The 22,382-nt window shown below is 43.3% G+C and overlaps 2 protein-coding genes across 5 annotated transcripts; both read left to right on the top strand.

The window, feature by feature from the left end:
- Window positions 1-8,025, top strand: LOC111949912 (protein phosphatase 1A-like). The gene is made up of 6 exons (XM_023967251.2): window positions 1-776; window positions 1,549-2,120; window positions 6,031-6,148; window positions 6,388-6,502; window positions 6,636-6,699; window positions 6,826-8,025. The coding sequence occupies exons 1-6, from the start codon at window positions 371-373 to the stop codon at window positions 6,853-6,855; spliced, it is 1,305 nt and encodes a 434-aa protein (XP_023823019.1). The 5' UTR covers window positions 1-370; the 3' UTR covers window positions 6,856-8,025.
- LOC111949910 (amino acid transporter heavy chain SLC3A2) lies at window positions 6,719-14,150 on the top strand. Of its 4 annotated transcripts, none has more exons than XM_023967248.2 (10): window positions 6,719-8,674; window positions 9,766-10,151; window positions 11,584-11,748; window positions 12,072-12,175; window positions 12,277-12,354; window positions 12,487-12,542; window positions 12,767-12,965; window positions 13,087-13,194; window positions 13,301-13,369; window positions 13,577-14,150. In XM_023967248.2, the coding sequence occupies exons 2-10, from the start codon at window positions 9,779-9,781 to the stop codon at window positions 13,976-13,978; spliced, it is 1,554 nt and encodes a 517-aa protein (XP_023823016.1). In that variant the 5' UTR covers window positions 6,719-8,674; window positions 9,766-9,778; the 3' UTR covers window positions 13,979-14,150. The 4 variants fall into 4 exon arrangements, with proteins under 4 accessions (XP_023823016.1, XP_023823017.1, XP_023823018.1 ...); XM_023967249.2 differs by lacking the exon at window positions 6,719-8,674 and adding an exon at window positions 8,681-8,821; XM_023967250.2 differs by lacking the exon at window positions 6,719-8,674 and adding an exon at window positions 8,869-9,317.
- The last annotated feature ends 8,232 nt before the right edge of the window (window positions 14,151-22,382 follow it).

The following is a 22,382-nucleotide window of genomic DNA, read 5'->3' as shown; positions in this document are numbered from 1 at the left end:
GGACAGGAGAGAAAGAACTGTAGAAAGACAGAGAAGGAGATAGAGTGGACACCATACAGACACATACACTCCACATATCACAGCACATACACATTGAGACAAACGCTAGGAATCCAGAAACTACGCCCACAAGCTAGGTGTACAAAGACAAGGATGGCCACCACGATTTCTGCCAGTATCTAGTGAAGCCCACCTGAACACAACTCTACGGTCCAGAGTTGACACATTGTCCACCTGCTCAGCGTGTCCAGCTAAACCCACTGCCCTGGACCTGCTGCGGGGGACACAGACTGGGAGAAGGAGGAGAGAGGGGAACAAGAGGACCAGTGCCAGGTCAGGAAAGAGACTCGAGCGGCGCCTCCGAGGAGCCATGAGGACGGCCAGGCGGGCCAGCACCGTGGAGGTGCCCTCCTTCCTCCGCCAGCTAGCCAAGGAGACAGAGAAGATGGTCACCTTCTTCTTTAAGGGGGGACAGAGGGATGGCCAGGAGGGGAACGAAGAGGACTTCAGTGATGAGGATAACGGGCCGAGCGTCTACCTGGACCGGCCCGTCCTGGATAAACACACGGCCGAGGGGAGGTCTCAGTGGGGGGTCAACTATGCAACGGCCAGCATGCAGGGCTGGAGGGCGCAGATGGAGGACGCCCACACCTGCATGCCGGAGATGGGAGGGGAGCTGGCGGAGTGGGGCTACTATGCAGTGTTTGATGGACACGCTGGCAACACGGTGGCACAGTACTGCTCCCATAACCTGCTGCAACACATCCTCGCTACAGGTACCAAATTGGGCCGCGCACTTTGACTAACTGATTGATAATCATTGTTGGCAGCCTAATTCATTTTCACTTGAAGGGAATATGTGCAAGCATTTATTTGGGCAAGTAGGGAAGCATTTTACAACACCTATTTCCAGTGTGTGTTCCACAGACAGATATGGTTTGATAAATCCATGAACAACTTTGTTTTAGGCATGGGTGTCTTCAATTTGAGCGATGACAAGGTGCCGCTGTGCAGTAGGCTATGTGTATGGTGTATGAGGGAGAGTGTAATCTTGATCTTGAATAACGAAGGCATTATCTCTCTTGGTTTTACTTTCTAAACCTAAACATGGTAGCACAACATGGCTGACAGCTGTTGTTGTTGAAAACCTCTTGATCCTTGTTCTTGGCCCGAAGTATGAGATACTTAATCTGACACTTAAGCCTACAGTGTCTGCTACTTAACTCAAGACAAACGTTTAATCCTAACCTACATGGCATTAATTAAAAATAATGCCACGAGCAAGACAGACAGTCACCTCAGAGTACTACAACGCAATCTGAGCTCTGAGATTTGGGCTCTGGCAGGGCACAGTGGGCATTTGTCCCCTAGAACCAAGCTGGTAAGGCTGGGGGTCAAAGTTGAATTGAATTGTAACTATGTGTAGTTATCCTGTAGTTGGCCAGACTGTAGTTAACTTCTGCATGTCGATTTTAGGCAGCGAGACCTAATTATGTTTATTTGTCACATATAGGCCAGGTCGTTAACTCGTATTGATCTCTCCTCCAGGGCGCGTAAAGGCACAGGAGGACCCTGACGACGTGAAGGAGGGGATCGTCGAGGGCTTCCTGGCCATTGACAGCCACATGCACACGCTGACGCGCCAGGAATGCTGGGAGCGCAGCGGCTCCACGGCGGCCGCCGTCATGCTCTCGCCGCAGTACGTCTACTTCGTCAACTGTGGCGACTCGCGGACGCTCCTCTGCAGTAATGGCCAGCTCATCTTCTACACGGAGGACCACAAGCCCTTCAACCCAAGGGAGAAGGAGCGGATTCAGAACGCGGGCGGCTCGGTGACCCAGCATAGGGTGAACGGCTCCCTGGCCGTGTCCAGGTCCCTGGGAGACTTTGACTTTAAGGAGGTGGACTGGAGGTCCCAGACTGAGCAGCTGGTCTCCCCAGAGCCAGAGGTGTACGAGCTGGAGAGGTCCCCGCAAGACGAGTTCCTCATAGTGGCTTGTGACGGAGTGTGGGACGCCATCGGCAACGAGGAGCTGTGTGCGTTCGTCCACAGTCGCCTGCAGGTGTGCGATGACCTGAGGGAGATCTGCAACCAGGTCATTGACCTCTGCCTCTATAAGGTCAGTGTATAAATGATCAGATACCACTACATGCAGAGTCACACTGATCCTAAACCTCTGCCTGCTCTATATGGGTACATATGCAGGACCAGAGTATAAACTTCAAAAGGGGTACACTCACACTCAATAATTGCCAAAGTGAGTAAATTGCAACAATGACCATAACTGGACATTGTATGGAAAGTCAGAAGGTGCCGGGGGTGAGAGGGTTAAGAGGACTTTGGCAGTATCTTCAGGCAATGATATCATCCCCAGGTCTTGGCTGTCCTCTCCCCTCCTGGAGTCCTGGAGACTAATACCATTCCAATACTCAGTGTTTAGATCAGTCAGAGGATTTAACAGCAGGACACAGCCAGGTTGGTACAGCAAGGTGACTTACACTGCACTGCAGGGAGTCTCCTCGATAGGCAATGGCCATTTTCTAAATACAGTCTAAATATTGTTTTTAATTCAAGATGATTCTTTTTTCTTTATTTTATCACGGAGTCATACCGAGACAAAGGTCTATTTTACAGATGAGCCCTGAATTACAGAAATTACAGAAAATGTACACATCAAAATATAAATACAAAATGCAAGCAGAAAGAAAGAAAAACACGGTCATATAAAAAAAACAAAAAACATTTATCAGTAATAAGGTCCTCAATCAGCCTTCTGAATTGCCCTAGAGGCACCAATACATCCAATTTAAGAACATTTTCACGATTTTTCCACAAATTAGGTGCAAGAAAACTAAAAGTAGATTTACCTAACTCAGTAGAGACCAACGGAATTTCCAGARTTAACCATCCCGGAGACCGGGGGTGGTAACTCGAATGTCTAAAGTTCAGTAATGATGTCCGGTACAGTGGGACCTTTTGTAAAAGGGCTTTATAAATGAAGACATAGCAATGTATCAACCTACGTGACATCACAGAGGGCCAACCAACTTTCTGGTAGAGAATGCAGTGATGAGTGCTAAAATTGTCRGCCGTAATAAAGCACGGTGCGTTATGATAAACTGCATCTAACGGCTTTAATGAAGTGGCAGCTGCGTTCATATAGATGATGTCGCAATACTCTAGAACCTAAAGGAACTTCGACTGAATATTCCRCTTTCTACTATTTCGCAAGAGGCAGGACCTATTTCTGTCGAAGAAGACCACTTTTATTCTCAGCGTCTTAACTAACTCATCAATATGCTTTATAAAAAGACACCCTTTCATCTATCCAGATGCCCAGATATTTCTAAGGGACACGATCAATATGGACACCATCTAAAGTACATATTTTTAAATCATCAGAGTTATTTTTATGCGCTCTACACTCTTTAAAAAAAAAAGAGTCCACAAACGTTATTTGGCTATCCCCATTGGAGAACCCTTTTTGGTTCCAGGTAGAACCCTTTTGGTTCCAGGTAGAACCCTTTTTGGTTCCAGGTAGAACCCTCTGTGTAAAAGGTTCTACATGGAACTAAAAAGGGTTCTACCTGGAACCAAAAAGGGTTTTTCAAAGAGTTATCCTATGGGGACAGCCAAAGAACCCTTTTAGGTTCTAGATGGCACCTTTTTTCTAAGGGTGTAGAGAACAATATGTACTTTGTTTTACCTGCACTCGATACTAATTTCAGGTCAATAACGTTGTTCTGTATTACAATGAAGGCAGACTGTAGTTCAGATAGAGCCTGGTCAACCGTGGGGGCAATAGCATACACAACAGTATCATCGGTATACAGCGCAGGTAACACTTTTTTTTTTTACAGACAAGTTGATTTTGTTAACGTAAACAGTAAAAAGTACAGGACCCAGAATTGACTCCTGCAAGACACCTTTCGTAATATCCAGAAAACCTGATTTAACACCATCAGTAGATACATATCGAGTTCTATCTATCATTTTATTTTTAAACCAGTTACATGCAGCCTGATCTAGGACAATTGAGGAAAGCCTCCGAATTAGCAGTGAGTGATCAATAGTATCGAAAGCATTTGACAGGTCAATGAAGAGGGCAGCACAATGTTGCCTTTTATCCATACAGTTAACCACATCATTTATAACTAGGGGTGCAGCAGAGATAGTGCTATGACCTGGTCTAAAACCCAACTGATGTACATTTTAGAATACATTTGAAAGATAAGAAAGATCTTAGCTGAGAATTAATCAAGGATTCTAATATTTTAGCCAGGCAAGAAAGTTTAGAAATAGGGCTCTAATGATATAGGTCACAAGGGTCACCACCTTTGTGAAGGGGAGTACATGATGGCACTCATCACTGGACAGGGTGTGTGTTGAAGGGCCTACATCGGTACATACCTAATGTACCAAGCATTATGTAAGCAGTTATCTTATTCAGGTCTGCTTAGGCTGGTTAGGACTTACAATGGCACAACCTGTACCTGTCCTCTAAATAGCAGGATTATGAGAGGGAGCTATAGAGGGAGGGAGAGAGGGACAGAGGTGAGGGCAACACAGTGGATTATGGGTGAGTGTTTGTTTGTGTGTGTGTGTGTGTGTGTGTGTGTGTGTGTGTGTGTGTGTGTGTGTGTGTGTGTGTGTGTGTGTGTGTGTGTTAGACTGTCAGGGTCTCAAGGCCACACCAGCTGGGAGCTAGGCCTATTAACCTGGCCAAGAAGAGCCTCACTTTATCAACGGCAACAGAACAGGCTTACCTCCTTGGAGTCTGTACTTCAGCTAGGTGGGTTTTGTTGTAGCACACAGTGAACCTAGCTTCTCAGCTCTGTGACATGACATCACAATAACCAATTAGTCCCCATAGAGATCCTATTAAATTACTACAGAGGCTATGTCATGATCCCTCACAATTCCAGAATGGGGTGAAATGGCAGCCATCTTGATCAGGGAGAAATCCAAAACCAGTCTAATTGGAATGAATGGCAGTAGAGACATAGGTGATGCATTTCCTGCTTTTACTTATGCAGGAATGTAAATGTAAGGCATGTTATGTTTCATAAATTGTGTAATGGAATTATAGTCAACCTAAAATATTGTCATATAATTATAAATACCATTTATACAGGTTTATACAAATGTATGAATAGCCTCTAAAATATATGTAAACAGACATAAATGTCCAGATTTAGTTTTTGGGGAAAGCTGTGAGTGCTATTATATGATACAATATCAGTACTTGTTGCATTTACAACTTGTGTAAGACATATCATCAACTGATTTGAGCCAGTGTATGGCTGTGGATTGACTGCATTGTTTGAATGGAATATTGGCATATTAATTAATGGAATCACTCCTCTAAAACTGTCTGGCTAGCTAGCTAACACACATACAGTGCAGATAAATTCTTCACATTCATAGTTTTACACAATATCTTATCACAGCACTGGTAAACATTGGCTGAACTTTGGACCATCATTATATTTTAGCCATTTAGTATCCATAGCGACTTATGTCCATTCTGGTATTCTAATTCTTAATTCTACGTCCTACTGTTCCATTGTGACCCGTTTCCAAAATTCTAATTTCTGCTCTCTGTCAGTACATACATTATGACATCACAATTTCCCTCCACCTGCAGTGCCATGTAAAAATCTTCCCAGCTGAGAATATTTTTACACAACACAGTGCACTCTGAGACGTCATAGTCCTGTTCTCCATTGTGATGTCACAATGACACTTATTTTATCTTCTGTTCACATTATCATTGAGCATGCAAAGAATATTCCTCATCATCACATTATTCCTCAAGTAAACAATCAATAGTTTCAGCAATATGACAGCTCCCACCCCCCATGACATTTCATTTAGCTTTTCAATGTTTGGGGTAACAAATGACATTATTGAAATGAATCATACGCCAACAATGTTTCCTATTCATATAAAATATTGGCTTATGCTTCTCTTACAAGAGCTCATAGAATTGTGCCTATATCAATCTGCCTCTTTGTCGCCCCCTACAGGGTAGTTTGGACAACATGAGCATCATCATCGTGACCTTCCCTGGTGCACCCCAGGTGTCACAAGAGGCCCTACAAAAAGAGGCCGAGCTAGAGACAATCCTCGAGGCCAAAGTGGAAGGTAGGGATTTCGATAGGCTTGAGTTGCGATTAAGCTTACTATGCGACTCTAAACCATCTTGGCTTGGTCTCACTCACAATAGGCGTTCATATTAATATGGCATCACCCCACATCAAAATGAAACTTGATAACAATAACAACAGCTCTGAGACAAGAGCAGCTTAATTCTCCCCTCTGACAACAGGGACTGATCATTACGGTACGGCACTCTCTCCCTTTCTCTCTGTCTGTGTGTTTAGAGATTGTCAACTTGCTAAAGTCGCGGGACAAGGACCCGGACCTGCTGTACGTGATGAAGTTTCTGGTCTCTGAGGACATACCTGGCCTGCCRCCAGGGGGAGGAGTCACCAGCAAGTAAGTCACTCAATCACATGACTCACCAGTCAGAGATCAAAAAGTGACAAGAGGCCTAGATGTGTGTGAATGAGTAATTGTTCATATTAAATGTTCATAACTTGTCATAACTTCTTCTCTTTTTCCTTTGCAGAAGAGACTGTGTCATCTCTGCATATCAGAAGTTTGTAACGCCCTTCAGATCTCTGGAACCAATGGTAGGAGATGACCAAACATAGTGCAAGAGTGCCCTCTGTCTCACWGAACACATAAGTGCAAACTGGACTACAAAGTAACTAAGTTATTTTTTCCCCCTGACACGTAATTGACCTGTCGCATTCCAGGACATCGGAGGATCTGAAGAGTCCAACTAGTCGTATCCATGGAAATGTATTCTTCAGCCTCGCGTATCCATGGCGACCATTTAGAATTGGGGCCTCCGCTTTCCAGCAGAGGAATCAGCCAATAGCTAAATAAAGAACTATGGTGGGAGGGGGTGTGACCTGGGCCTGCCCTTAGCCAATCATCTCTTCTCTGTTCCTCATTTACACTGTCTATCAACAAGTCTACTGTACCATCAGAAAATATCAAATAGTTAGCATTATTCCAGCAAGGGAAGAATTACATATTCCAAAACTATTCTTTAAAATACATGATAATTAGATATAATATTTATTAACTTTCTTACTTTACACTTTAAGGTGCCTGGGTAGTTCCTTTCCTTCAAGACTAGAAGCTTACGAATAAGGCTGATCATGTTATTTCATTTAAAATCCAACTGATATGTTTAAGCAGTGTGCAACTCCATACTGCCGCATCAAATTAAATTGAAAAAACACCCCTTCAACCATTGCAGACCAGTAAAGGCGCCGATATGCACGTGTCCTGTGATGTCATGGCCTACACTAGATAATCTGCATAATCCTGTGAGGGAGCATAGGTGACATGAATAGATGGGTGTCATGACGATGATGGACACAACATCATATGTCCAAGTGTGTGTGAATGTGTGTGCGAGTGAGTGAGTGAGTGGATAATATGGGCTGTGGGATTATTAGCACACACACTGTAACCTTTTGCAGTTTAGAGCACAGATGCTCACAGTTAGACACGATTTAGACCCGTGTGACAGGTAGAGTAGTGTAGCTACAGATAAATTGTTCTTCTGTTTTTGAAAATAAGTGGTTCTGCTGTTAGCACGTCTTCTTTTCAATACATGTCATTGCGCTGCCTTACAAAGCTCTCTGTTGCTGTACAATTACTTTATTCCTCCTTCGGATCATACCAAACGGATGAACGTAGCAGCTGTATTCCATGACAGAGGTCAGAGGTCAAAACGAGCTAGACTCGAGATCAAACACTGCTGCAGCACGTCTGTTTTGAATACTATGAAATCTCGGAGGAAGTGGGATCCGAGAGGATACGGCAGCGCAACAGATTACCGTGAGAACTTTCACAAATGTCAGTGATTTGATGACTGTATGGGCATCGCATTAAAGCCCTTAAGGGGCAATAAATGAATGAAATAAAATGACATTCTGGGATTTTTGATAGAGCGGAGTGGGCTCTTACTCCTAAAATGTTTGATAGATACAGCACTACAGGGTTAGACTAAGGACCAAGGGAGAAGAATACAAGACAGTTCCATAACGAACCATTGATATCATGCCAGAACATTCTTTTGGCCAGTTGCATGCATCTAAACCAGGGGCGTCAAATGCGTGTTTTAGTTTTTTCCTTTCAATTAAGACCTAGACAACCAGGTGAGGGGAGTTCTTTACTAATAAGTGACCTTAATTCATCAAACAAGTACAACGGAGGAGCAAAAACCTGCAGACACTCAGCCCTCCGTGGAACGAGTTTGACACGTGATCTAAACGAAGTAGGGAGCCCTTGCTCTAATGAAGCCCTACCAAGACCTCAGAACCTTTGAGCACGGGTTCTCCGGAATGTGTTGTCAGGGTGTGTCAAGACTCAACACCTCCACCCTAATTGCTCCGGCCAAGATGTCATTTGACAGACACAGTGTCCCTCTCACCTCCATACCCCTTAAACTTTAAGAGGACAAAAACCAACAACACAACCGACTGGATAGAACTGGTCTGCAGAAAGCACATGCAGCAGAAGAGGATAAAGACTGAAAGAACAGCAGGAAGACAAACACTCAAAGACCAGACGGTTGCCAGTTATCAGGTGCGTTATGATGCTTTTAGAGATCATTGCATTGGATTGGACAGATATTAGGGGAGACCGATGCTGATTGTCACTTTTTACCCTGGTGTGTATTTCTCAGCACCAATCTCTTGCAAGACTCTTTTCAACAGCAATAGAAATACCAAGGTATTGTGTTAATGGGACCCTTATTTTATTCATCATCTTATTCCAACATGGAGTTATTAGCCATCAAACACTYGCAGGGTTGGATGTCAGTCTGTTGGTTGTCACAATGTTCGCTAGAAGTTTATTCCTTTTGTAACAAGAAATGATGCGGTGTAATTAAATAGCCAAGGTTTTCTATAAATCGATCAACATTCTAGATAACATAATTCAGCATTTTTTGCCTTGAACATGACATTTAGCAAATTATTCACACAAACATGTGGGTGTGACATGAGAGAGCCAAGGGAAGGTAATTTTTTTTATGTATTAATCTTTAAATTGCCATTGATGTAGGGAAATTGCGTTTTGTTTGTCAGGTGGTCAGAATATTGCTTTGTCCAGGAAACTTAGGCTATTGTCTATTTTTGTCATTTGTTTCATCTGATCAATATTGGTTAAATTAAACGTTGGTAAATTTAGCTAATGGATGGAGTTAGAATTCAAATGAATTGACAAGGTAAATTGGCTAATTGGTTGTTTTTAAAAYGCACGGTTGGAATTTTTCAAGATGACATGCAAGTGTGTGCACTCACCCGCCACGTTAGAGACGTCACTGTCAGGACATACCTGTCCTCCATCACGACAATCCGAACGCTGACAGCTTTCGCATGTCTCGTAGGCGAGTTCACTGGGTGTACTTTTGTTTAAAAAAAATTACTTGCAATATTTTATCGAAAGGTGCACAAAAATAGAAAGTGTGTAGCGTGTTTTACGCAAGTTTAAAAAAAATCTGTTTTGTAGATGGCGCACGTGCGTAACCCCTCGATTTAAAGTCATCAAATGTTTGAAAGTGTAATGAATTGTAGCCTAGATGTAGGACTTTCAACTATTATTTGATAGTTTCGTTGTATGTAAATAATATTGGATTATGGCATTTTTCAAAATATTTGTAATTGAAACTGCAGTAGCCGAATTGGAATGCCATTGAACATGGATGGTGGCTATGGCAGCACGGCAGTGGGCTCTGGGATGTCCGGCAGTGTGGGTGGCTCTGAGACGGTCCCACTGCTGATCACGGACCCCGAACCAGAGACGCCGAAATGGCAGCCCATGTCCAAGGAACAGCTGGAGCTCGAAGCGGGGGGGCCGGGGTGGAGGAAAATACGCTCCCGCCTGATGGTGTTCTTCTGGCTGGGTTGGCTGGCCTTGCTGGGCGCCTCTATTGCCATCATAGTGCAGAGCCCTCGACCGGTCGCACCGACGCTACTGTGGTGGCAGAGTGCGCTGTTTTACCGCATACAGCCCATACTGCTCATGGACGCCCAGAACGAGGTGCCAGGTGGTATCGACGGTGAGTTAAAGGAAGAGTGCGGTCAGTGGACCTAAACACCCAAGAATACAATAGCTGCACTATATAGACTACTCTGTCTACACAATGTAAAGTGTGCATGCGCTGGGAAAGTAGCGCCTTTAGTACAAACACTTTATTTAATGTTTTTTTTAAACACAAAACGCACTAAAAATTACAATGCAATCTTAAACATTTTTAAAAGGCATTGTGTCCACATTGATATACGCTGATTAATCCTACTGATATACTTTTGTATAAATAGTGTATGTGGACACAAATTAGTGGATTTGGTTATTTCAGCCACACCCGTTACTGACATGTGTATAAAATGGAGCACACAACCATGCAATCCCCATAGACAAAAATTGGCAGTAGAATGGCCTTACTGAAGAGCTCAGTGACCTTCAACATGGCACTGTCCATAGGATGCTAGCTTTCCAACAAGCCAGTTCGTCAAATTTCTGGCCCGCTAGAGCTTCCCCGGTCAACTGTAAGTGCAGTAATTGTGAAGCGGAAATGTCCAGGAGCATCAACTGCTCAGCCATGAAGTGGTAGGTCACACAAGCTCACAGAACGGGACTGCCGAGTGCTGTATATATTTCTGTCCTCAGTTGCAACACTCACTACTGAGTTCCAAACAGCCTCTGTTTTTCATGGTTCGGGCTAGGCCCCATGAAGGGAAATCTTAACCCTACAGCATACAATGACTTTCTAGACGATTCTGTGCTTCCAAYTTTGTTGCAACAGCTTGGGGTAGGCTCTTTCCTGTTTCAGCATAACAATGCCCCCGTGCACGAAGCGAGGTCCATACAGAAATGGTTTGTTGAGATCGGTGTGGAAGAACTTGACTGGCCTGCACAGAGCCCTGACCTCAACCCCATCGAGCACCTTTGGGATTAATTGGAACACCGTCTGCGAGCCAGGCCTAATCGCTCCAACAATAGTGCCCGACCTCACTAATGCTCTTGTGGCTGAATGGAAGCAAGTCCCTACAGCAATGTTTCAACATCTAGTGGAACACTTTCCCAGAAGTGGTGGCTGTTATAGCAGCAAAGGGGGGACCAACTCCATGTTAATGCCCATGATTTTGGAATGAGATGAGCAAGTGTCCACAATTTTTTTGCAGCACCCCAAACAAAAGTATAATTTGCAGACCTGCTGGAAAAACCTGTTTGTCCTCACTCCAGACAGTTATATCGTCTGCTAATACAAGACTACAGGCCCAGTACACTACTTTTGAGAAAAATATTTTATACATTTTTTTTTCAGGGGGTGCTACAGCACCCTCAGCACCCCTACTTCCCGTGGCTATGCTGCTGCGTAAATTCTCCTTACCTGCTACAAAAAAAGTCACTTGTCATAGCGGAATCGAAGCGTCATATCTGTACAGCTAGTTTCTGAGTTGTTTTGTGGTATTCTTCTGGTTGTTCAGTGGCGTGTGAGCAGCTACCGTACCTGAAGTCCCTGGGCGTGAAGGCTCTGATTCTGGAGGGTCTGTTTCACCAGGACGCGTCCCCACTGGACCTCAGAAAGATTGATGAGCGAGTGGGTACAGTGCCTCAGATCCAACAACTGCTCATGGAGAGCCACAACGCAGGTATGTACCCAGGAAATCATTGCCCTTGCCAGGGGCACAACTTTCACTGGGGTTGGGGAACATGCCCCCCCCCCCCCCCCCCYMCATTCTGAAATTGTTTTGTTTTTTTGTCACTGGAATGTGATACAAAAACAGTTATGCCCCCCCACCCCCCACTTCTAAAACCAACATTGAGCCCCTGGCCCTTATAAGTTGACTAATGCCAGACCTAAACTGAGGTCAGCTAGCCTGTATCCTCACAAGGACATTTCCAGAGCTCTTGAAAGATGCACTTAACTTATTGTATGTTCTGGTCCACTATTCACATGGTCTCCCTCCTTTAGGCATCAAAGTAGTGTTTGACTTCTGTGATCTGGACCTGTTCGGACCCAAAGACTCAGTGGGCAACGACTCTGCTGTGCCCTCTGACCTCACTGGCTCAATACAGGTAGGATAGGTCTTGCATGACACCATGAGTAGAATGGCTAGATCTTGGTCTCAAATGTTAGACTTTTTAATGGAGTTTTAATAATTGTTCTGTTTCCCCAGTATGCACTCCGATTTTGGTTGGAACAGGGTGTGGCAGGATTTGGAATCTGTGACACAGATGCTGCATATTCAGAAAAGGTCAGACTGTTGAGCAATGCTCAAAATTGGTTGCCATCCAATCAAAGCCAGACCAATTTGTTTCAAGTTAATTCGTTATAAGCACACATGTTTAACTGAATGTTATCCATTCATGCCGTCTGTTCGTTTTAGACCCTGACCGAGTGGAGAGATCTGGTCAAGGAGTTCAGCACATCAGATGATGAGAGGTGCTGTGGCACTGCGAACACTTCTAACATCCAGTACAGACCAAATGATACACAACTCTCAAACTGTTACACCTGTGTTCGTTAAAAGGATATCTTTGTTTTAGTCACTAACATTGGTTGATATATGTGAGGGATCTGTTTTAGGATTGAGGAATATGTAGTTCATGTTTTATTGCAAAGTAGTTGCGGTTGAAGTTGGAATGAAACCTGTGTCATCTGTGCAGGATTGTAGTGGTGAAACAAACAGGAGAGTCTCTACCTGCCCTGAATACCTCTAGCACGTCAGTCAACAGCTCATTGGTGGAGCTGGTTATGATGTCACTACTGCCGCACGAGCATCACCTCCTGTCCGGACAGGAAGTGGCCATTGCCGTGGAGAGACACCTGTCGACATCCCACGGCGAACTTTGGCCCAGTTGGACGGTAATGACCCGACATTCTTTCTGTTCATTCTATCACAAAGTATAGGCTAGTGAGGATGGTGTCCAACTCCTTATTTATTGGCAAAATTACATCAATAGGGTGTGTGTGTGTGTGATGCCAGGTGGGCGGTGAAGCATCACCGATGTTGCACAGAATACTCCTGGTTCTGATGATGACACTACCTGGATCACCTGTTGTCAAATACGGAGAAGAAATAGTTAATTCACCGGTAAGAGACCTGAGTCCTAGGGATGCAATACAGACTACCTGCATCTGATGTGCTCATGCTTTAGTACAGTGGAACACCATTGAATCGTTTTCTTTCTGTGGTGAAGAATGTGTCTGCAGACATGAGCTGGGAACGTGAGGCAGACAAGACCAATGGACTGAACGACTCTGTTGGGGTGAGTAGTCTAAGTAAAATAATATCACATTTGTTAGTCTTCATATACCCACAGTATTACCCACAGTATTACCATATCTGAGCTCAGTGGTTCTAGGAAAGTTGGCAACTGGTTTAAGGATGTTTACCACAAAGTCTCTCAGAATGACAGGCCTATTTTTCCTTTGATCTGTTTCTCTGTTTATGACACCTCTGTTCTTTCCTTCAGGAACAGAGGAAGCTCAAACGCTCTGCCTTGGCTCTGTTCAGCTCCCTCAGTGGCTCTCGCCTCAGAGAAGAATCTCTCCTTTATGGGAGCTTCACCTTTCTCCCCTTCAACACCACCTCCCTCCCCCCCTACTCCTCCAACTCCACCCTGTCCCCCCCGTCGACCCCTGTGCTAGCCTTCCTGCGCTCTTGGGGCTGTGTCCACTTCCTGGTGCTGCTCAACCTTGGGCCTGAGGCCCAAGCCCTGGACCCAGCATGGGCTCCCAGCCTTCCCACTGCTGGGGTGTTTGTGACCAGCACAGGGATGAACCGCCTGGGCGGCACCTCCCTGGAAACACTGAGGCTCCAGCCAGAGGAGGCCATAGTCATCAAACTGTTTGAGTCTGGCAGCTACGCCTCCTAGGGCCGGTGGTGTGGGGCATTAGGCAGAGTGAGAGGGGCTAGGACTGGATGCAGGGGAGGATAACTAGGCAGAAATAGTAACTAGTTATCCATCTCTTCCTTTTTTTTTCTTTTTTGAGGCTGTATCAAAATGTCAAAGCGTTCTTAAAATAATAAATCATTGTTTATCATTTGTTCTGATGACATGGTCAACTTCAGACTACAATGCAAACACTTGGCGACGAATTTAAAGGCTATGGCTGAGATTAGTCAGCCCTATTTGATATTTTTTCCACCAATTGGTATTTTGACCAATAACAGCAGATCTTTTGCAGAGCTGATCTGATTGGTCAGAAGACAAATTAGTGACAAAAGATCAGAATTGGGCTGCCTGTGTATGAACATGGGCAGTTTACAGTAAATTATCATGAGTAACCAACAGTTGATTTCAACATCTTTCAGTTGAGAAACAACAAACATTGTATGATGTATCCTGAAGTATGTAGCTGGGTAATGTGGTGAAACACACAGTAAATCACTGAATCAACCACAATGAGTGGTGGGAAGGGCTCCATGTTTCTGGTTCATCCATTGTACATTACTGCTTTGAGTGATTTATATATTGGTGCCGCAAAGCAGTCTGAAACACAACCTGACACATACACTTCCTTTTTGCACTACTCATCCCTTCCAATTCTTGTTGTGGATAAAAAGCTAGAAATAAATAATTATAGGCCTCCCAAACAGCATCAGCAGCCAGGGTTCAGGGTGACACATGCAACGTCTGGGCCAGCAGAATGTATCCCGAGGGGGCCAGGACAGGGTTTGGGAAACCGTGGTTAAGGGAATGACACTTCTCCAGTGTGTGTCACCTCAGAATATATGCCGCGTTCAAAACAACTGGGAATTGGGAGCAGGGGACGACGAGACGAGCTCCGACTAGGATCAATTATTTTGAACTGTCATCCAAGTCGGAATTCCAAGTCGGAAACATCTTTCTGACCTGAATTGACCTCGTCCCCCCCCCCCGAGTTCCCAGTTGTCTTGAAAGAACCAATACATTACTCGTTTTTGAGTGGATTCCGGGACGCGGTTAACTTTAAACAGCTAGGACCGCTATTTCTTGTCCCGGAATCCCGTTCAACAGACAGGTTGAACTCTACTTGACAGAGACGCTAAACTGCTAGCCATCAAGCTAACGAAATTGGTACCAGATGAGTTTGGCAATGGAGCGCTCTTTGGAGAAATACATGAACGGTTCCAGCGCTGTAGGAGCTGTATTTATTACGTATTGTTTCAGGACAAACCGGATCACTCGGAGTTCTAATGCAGAAATTGTTTACTTGCCGAGGATTATAGGCTTGAGAAACGTGAAAACGCAGTGGGACGCTATTCCACATCAAGTAACTCATGCAAGCAGTAAAATGAGATTTTAAAAACATGAAACACCTGATGGAAGGGGACTGTGAAGCAGCACAAACAGGCACATGCATGCACACACGATGGCATACGCACTACACACACGTATACATGGGTTTTGTACTGTAGATATGTGGTAGTTGTGGAGTAGTGGCCTGAGGGCAAACGGTGTGTTGTGAAATCTGTGAATGTATTGTAATGTCTTTAAACTTGTATAAACTGYCTTAATTTGGCTGGACCCCATGAAGAGTAGCTGCTGCCTTGAAGTCTTTTACTGTGTTTGGTGTGAGTTGAGCAGCCACAGGGGGATGCTATTGCACAAGTCAGGGCACTGCCATAGTATTTCCACTTTGTGTTGTGTGGCCCCAAGGGTATAACATGTTAATGGTACATTAATGATTTTCAAACAAGCCAAACCCATTAATTTAATATCAGTATCTAAACCATCATGAATTAGTTGAACCTGGTAGGAGTGCTTTCAAGAGGCTGCGTTTAGACAGTGTAGTTATTGACAAAAGAGCTGATCTGATTGGTCAAAAGACCAATTAGTGGAAGATCCACATTAGGATGCCTGTGTAAATGCAGCCTTATACAGTCACATGATCAAGAACTACCTGCGGTAAACCCAACTATTCTTACCTTTAACCCAAACTGCTGGCACTCATAATCTGACCATTACTCCTCAATTTGTTAATTCTCACTCCTTTAATTCCTCAGATAGTAATATTCAAGGTTTCCATTAATATCTGCCTCTTTCTGTGTACAATTAATATTTGCCAATCACCAACTAGGTCTACAGACATAGTAAAATCCCAAAACCATATTGTACCAGCTAACCCACAACCCCTCCAATTCCTTAGAACTGTATATTGAGATATACACTGAGTATACAAAACATTTAGAACACCTGCTCTTTCCAAGACATAGACTGACCAGGTGAAAGCTATGATCCCTTATTGATGTCACTTGTCAAATCCACTTCAATCAGTGTAGATGAAGGGGAGACAGGTTAAATAAGGATTTTTAAGCCTTGAGACAATTGAGAAATGGATTGTGTATGTGTGACATTCAAAGGGTGAATGGGCAACCCAAAGGACATCCAGCCAATTTGACACAACTGTGGGATTCATTGTTGTTATTATTAACAAAATAGCTGATCTTTTTTTTCAAAAGACCAATAAGTGGGGAAAATAATCTGAATTTGGCTGCCTGTGTTAACGCAACCAATGTGTCTGGCATTTCCCTACAGTTCTTACATATCACATACCTACCTAAACCTATAAACCCAAGGGGTCATTATGGCTGTGTTTAGACAGGCAGCCCAATTCTGGTCTTTTTTCACTAATTGGTCTTTTGACCAATCAGATCAGCTCTGAAAAAGATCTAATGTGAAAAGATCTTATGTGATTGGTCAAAATATTTTTTGGTGGTATAAAATTTGTGACTGTTTATGTAAACGCAGCCGTTGTGACCTCAATTTCTCAGGAAGGATCGGTTTTACATAATGGCACGCCTGTTCTCTCTCTCTCATGTTTCAAATCAGGCGAGCATGTGATATGGAATCCAATTCGTCACACTGTGCGTCCATAACAAACCGCGCTCCCAGAGGAGGTCATTGTTATACACAGGGCATGTTATTTTGATTGTACTTTCTGCCTGTTGGGAAAGCTACATTTGTATTAAAAAATTGCATTATGTTTTGCTATTGAATTAGACATGGCCAAGTGAGGCTGGCCTCACTCAATTCGAGCCCTGGTTTTAGTCAAACACACCAAGCCCTTCCCAGACAGGGAGGTATTTAATCAGTGCATGCGACAGTATTGGAGTATTTGGCTATACCGACATGGATTATGGATAGCATAATTGTGTCTGTCAAACAGGTAGGCTTACCACTTCTTTTTTGGAACATGAAGAAATAGGCTCCAAATATCTATGCAATTCTATGTTTTTGCTCATAAAAAAATGTTTGTGCACGCATGCAAATATACAGTTGAAGTCGGAAGTTTACATACACTTAGGTTGGAGTCATTAAAACTCGTTTTCATCCACTCCACAAATTTCTTGTTAACAAACTATAGTTTGGCAAGTCGGTTAGGACATCTACTTTGTGCATGACACAAGTMATTTTTTCAACAATTGTTTACAGACAGATTATTTCACTTATAATTCATTGTATCACAATTCCAGTGGGTCAGAAGTTTACATACACTAAGTTGACTGTGCCTTTAAACAGCTTGGAAAATTCCAGAAAATAATGTAATGGCTTTAGAAGCTTCTGATTGGCTAATCGACATCATTTGAGTCAATTGGAGGTGTACCTGTGGATGTATTTCAAGGCCTACCTTCAAACTCAGTGCCTCTTTGCTTGACATCATGGGAAAATCAAAAGAAATCAGCCAAGACCTCAGAAAAAAAATTGTAGATCTCCACAAGTCTGGTTCATCCTTGGGAGCAATTTCCAAATGCCTGAAGGTACCACGTTCATCTGTACAAACAATAGTATGCAAGTATAAACACCATGGGACCACGCAGCCATCATACCRCTCAGGAAGGAGACGCGTTCTGTCTCCTAGAGATGAACGTACTTTGGTGCGAAAAGTGCAAATCAATCCCAGAACAACAGCAAAGGACCTTGTGAAGATGCTGGAGGAAACAGGTACAAAAGTATCTATATCCACAGTAAAACGAGTCCTATATCGACATAACCTGAAAGGCCGCAAAGCAAGGAAGAAGCCGCTGCTCCAAAACCGCCATAAAAAAGCCAGACTACAGTTTGCAACTACACCTGGGGACAAAGGTAGTACGTTTTGGAGAAATGTCCTCTGGTCTGATGAAACAAAAATAGAACTGTTTGGCCATAATGACCATCCTTATGTTTGAAGGAAAAAGGCGGAGGCTTGCAAGCTGAAGAACACCATCCCAACCGTGAAGCACGGGGGTGGCAGCATCATGTTGTGGGGGTGCTTTGCTGCAAGAGGGACTGGTGCACTTCACAATATTGATGGCATCATGAGGAGGACAATTATGTGGACATATTGAAGYAACATTTTCAAAACATCAGTCAGGAAGTTAAAGCTTGGTCGCGAATGGGTCTTCCAAATGGACAATGACCCCAAGCATACTTCCAAAGTATGGCAAAGTGGCAAAATGGCTTAAGGACAACAAAGTCAAGGTATTGGAGTGGCCATCACAAAGCCCTGACCTCAATCCTAACATTTGTGGGCAGAACTGAAAAAGCGTGTGCGAGCAAGGAGGCCTACAAACCTGACTCAGTTACACCAGCTCTGTCAGGAGGAATGGGCCAAAATTCACCCAACTTATTGTGGGAAACTTGTGGAAGGCTACCCGAAACCTTTGACCCAAGTTAAATAATTTAAAGGCAATGCTACCAAATACTAATTGAGTGTATGTTTTTTTATTTTACCGTTATTTTACCAGGTAAGTTGACTGAGAACACGTTCTCATTTGCAGCAACGACCTGGGGAATAGTTACAGGGGAGAGGAGGGGGATGAATGAGCCAATTGTAAACTGGGGATTATTAGGTGACCGTGATGGTTGAGGGCCAGATTGGGAATTTAGCCAGGACACCGGGGTTAACACCCCTACTCTTACAATAAGTGCCATGGGATCTTTAATGACCTCAGAGAGTCAGGACACCCGTTTAACGTACCATCCGAAAGACTGCACCCTACACAGAGCAGTGTCCCCAATCACTGCCCTGGGGCATTGGGGTCTTTGTTTAGACCAGAGGAAAGAGTGCCTCCTACTGGCCCTCCAACACCACTTCCAGCAGCACCTGGTCTCCCATCCAGGGACTGACCAGGACCAACCCTGCTTAGCTTCAGAAGCAAGCCAGCAGTTGTATGCAGGGTGGTATGCTGCTGGCCCACTGGGAATGTGATGAAAGAAATAAAAGCTGAAAAGAATCATTCTCTCTACTATTATTCTGACATTTCACATTCTTAAAATAAAGTGTTGATCCTAAYTGACCTAAGACAGGGAATTTTTACTAGGATTAAATGTCAGGAATTGTGAAAAACTGAGTTTAAATGTATTTGGCTAAGGTGTATGTAAACGTCCGACTTCAACTGTAGGAGGTCCCTAGGGAATTTTACTTTAACCCCTGCATCGGAGAGTTACAATGTTGCTATGTATAACGGATGTGAAATGGCTAGCTAGTTAGCGGGTACGCGCTAATAGCATTTCAATCGGTTACGTCACTTGCTCTGAGACCTGGAAGTTAGTTGGGGTCTTCGGCTTTTGTTGCAAGGGCCGCGGCTTTTGGTGGAGCGATATGGGTTACACGACGCTTCGTGGGTGTCAGTTGTTGATGTGTGCAGAGGGTCCCTGGTTCGCGCCCGTGTCGGGGCGAGGGGACGGTTTAAAGTTATACTGTTACATATGCAGCCAACTACCTATAGTAGGAAACCGAGTTTCTTATTAATATAAGAATATTATTAATCGAGTTTCTTATTAATAATATCTCACCTGTTATCACACAAAGCACAACCCCATAATTGTTTCAATTACAATACAAATAACACTTTTATAACATATTTAACATGTATTTTAATGTAAGATCATTTGAGCTTTTGAAACAAGTGCTTTCATAAATGCATGGCGGGCCTCGTTTCGCTGGAGCAGTGTAAAATAAGGTTTGTGGCAATGACGCAGCCTTAACAAATTGTGTTTATTTACATATCGTATTTTATTGTCCAACATCAGTTTCAGCATTTATTTATTTCGTCTCCGCCTCTTTCCTCTGCTGTGGTGCTGCATTGCAGTCTGCGATGTTTTCTCTCGGTAGCTGTCCATTGTCCTGAAATCAAATCATCTTTTATTTATTTATTATATTTCACCTTTATTTAACCAGGTAGGCAAATTGAGAACACGTTCTCATTTACAATTGCGACCTGGCAAAAATCTAAGTTTGCTTGGACACCAGCCTGATCTCTAGCTCCTTCCACATCTGGAAACTATCTAGGTGGTCATGCGACTTGTCATGCGAGCTGAGGAGGTGGCACAGATTCCTTCAGTCCCTGGTTCCATCCCTGACCAGAGCAGATTTGCAGAAAAAAACAGAAGGCTGCATCGTTTTGCTTGGAATAGACAAGCCATATTCTCTCCACTCTCTCCCCATTCGCCATCCTCCTATTGTAGTGGGCCACAGAAAACGTTTGTCGCCCCTCATCTCTTGGTAAATTCCCCTCCTTATCCTGATGCGGCCCAGTCTGCACTAACATTTCCCGTAAAAATCCATTCATATATTTTGGGGGAAAGATCCATTCATATATTTTTTTTGGGGGGGGGGTTTCTCAGTTACAGGAAGTTACTTCTCTTTGGGCTTGGCAAGATAGCACATTTGGCCATATGTCTTTCTTATGCACAAACACAAACACAGAGACGTGGTATGCATGCAACAACAAGACATGTACACATGCGTGCACACTCAAACGGAATATTTCCATTACTTCTAACCTAAACCTGATTCTTATCTTCCAAATAACAAACCCAGGAAAATAAATGTAATAGAGGAAAGAAAATATATACAACGTCATCGTGTGGTTTTCCCCAAATTAAGCAACCTGATAGCCTTTCTTCAGGACAGCCTCAACAGCAGAATCGATTTCACCACAGAAATGGGAAAGACCACATTTACTTCATATTGATCAAATTTATTTTTGGAAGTCTTTGAACAAAAACATATTATTGTCCATAATARTCCAACTGCAGTTCCCAGACAGACTGAAGAACAGACTGCTTTACGTCCTCTCCAACTGGAATGTCTGTCATTGGAATATTCCACAATGATGGACACTTTAAGTATCTACTGTATGAKATTTATCTCTGTGTCCCCAATAACGATCTACTTTTGATTGCAGAAGAGGCAATGGGACCACAACACAGCACATTTTCCGTTCTATCCATCACACTCTTCAAGGTTGAAATATAACTTGTTCTTTATCCATTCTCACAAAATGATGTATTACCTAGTTGTGACATCAGGAAATGCATGATATTAAATATGTTAAACCATGATATAAAACCGTGATTAAACCTCTATATTATACCATGATTCTCTTTATATTAAACCTTACACTTTATGACATTAGCTAATAAATTGAGCTGAGGGAAGTGCCCAGTAAACCAGGGACTTAAATTACATTTAACGCTGAGTCAGACTTGCTTGGTCACCTCATCTACAGTACATGTTGTGTACACATCCAAAAAGAGATGTGTCATCAACAAGGAAGTATTTGCTTGAACAAGTAATTGGGGGCTSTTCTAATATACTGTGAATATGTCACAGCTAATAGTACCTTATTGCTTTATCATACAGTTTCATAATACTGTTTCACTAAATTGATGTTCATATGCTATGAATATGTGGTCACACTTTATTTGGRTAGTCAGAATGTTCCATCTGTAGATGCTGTAGATGGTCRTACTATCAACAAACTATCTGTTGATAAGCAACTGCTTGCTAAGGTAAGGGTTAGGTTTAGAATAAGGGTTAGAGTAAGGGGTTAAGGTTGGGTTAGGGTAAGGGTTACGTTTAGGGTCAGGATAAGGGTTAAGGTTAGGGTTAAGGGTTAGTAGATAGTTAGTTGAAACGCTACTGAGTCTGTAGAGCATCTACAGATGGACTATCCAAATAAAGTGTTAACAAATATGTTTATCGGGTAATATAACACTTCATAAAAGCCCACTTCATAAAAGGCCCTAGTTCAAGTGTTACGAAAGACTGCTTGTCAAGCATGGACCCAGATCCAGACAGCTGATTTACTGTTTTCATTTCAATTCATAAATGGAAATCACAGAGAGGTAAAGTAAATCCAGACCACTGACGATAAACACAGACACTGTTTACCAGTGAACATCGATTAGCAACAAGGGATCTATCTTAAACTCACCAAACAGACGGAACAAACAGCGAGGGGCCAGAAACAGACACGCTATAAGCTTATGCCTGATCAAGATAAAGCATTGACTTGAGTGTTCATTG

The sequence above is a fragment of the Salvelinus sp. IW2-2015 genome, linkage group LG22, assembly GCF_002910315.2.
Source record: "Salvelinus sp. IW2-2015 linkage group LG22, ASM291031v2, whole genome shotgun sequence".
Classification (NCBI taxonomy): Eukaryota; Metazoa; Chordata; class Actinopteri; order Salmoniformes; family Salmonidae; genus Salvelinus; species Salvelinus sp. IW2-2015.
Note: the sequence above shows the minus strand (reverse complement) of the source record. Positions and strands in the feature narration are given on the sequence as shown.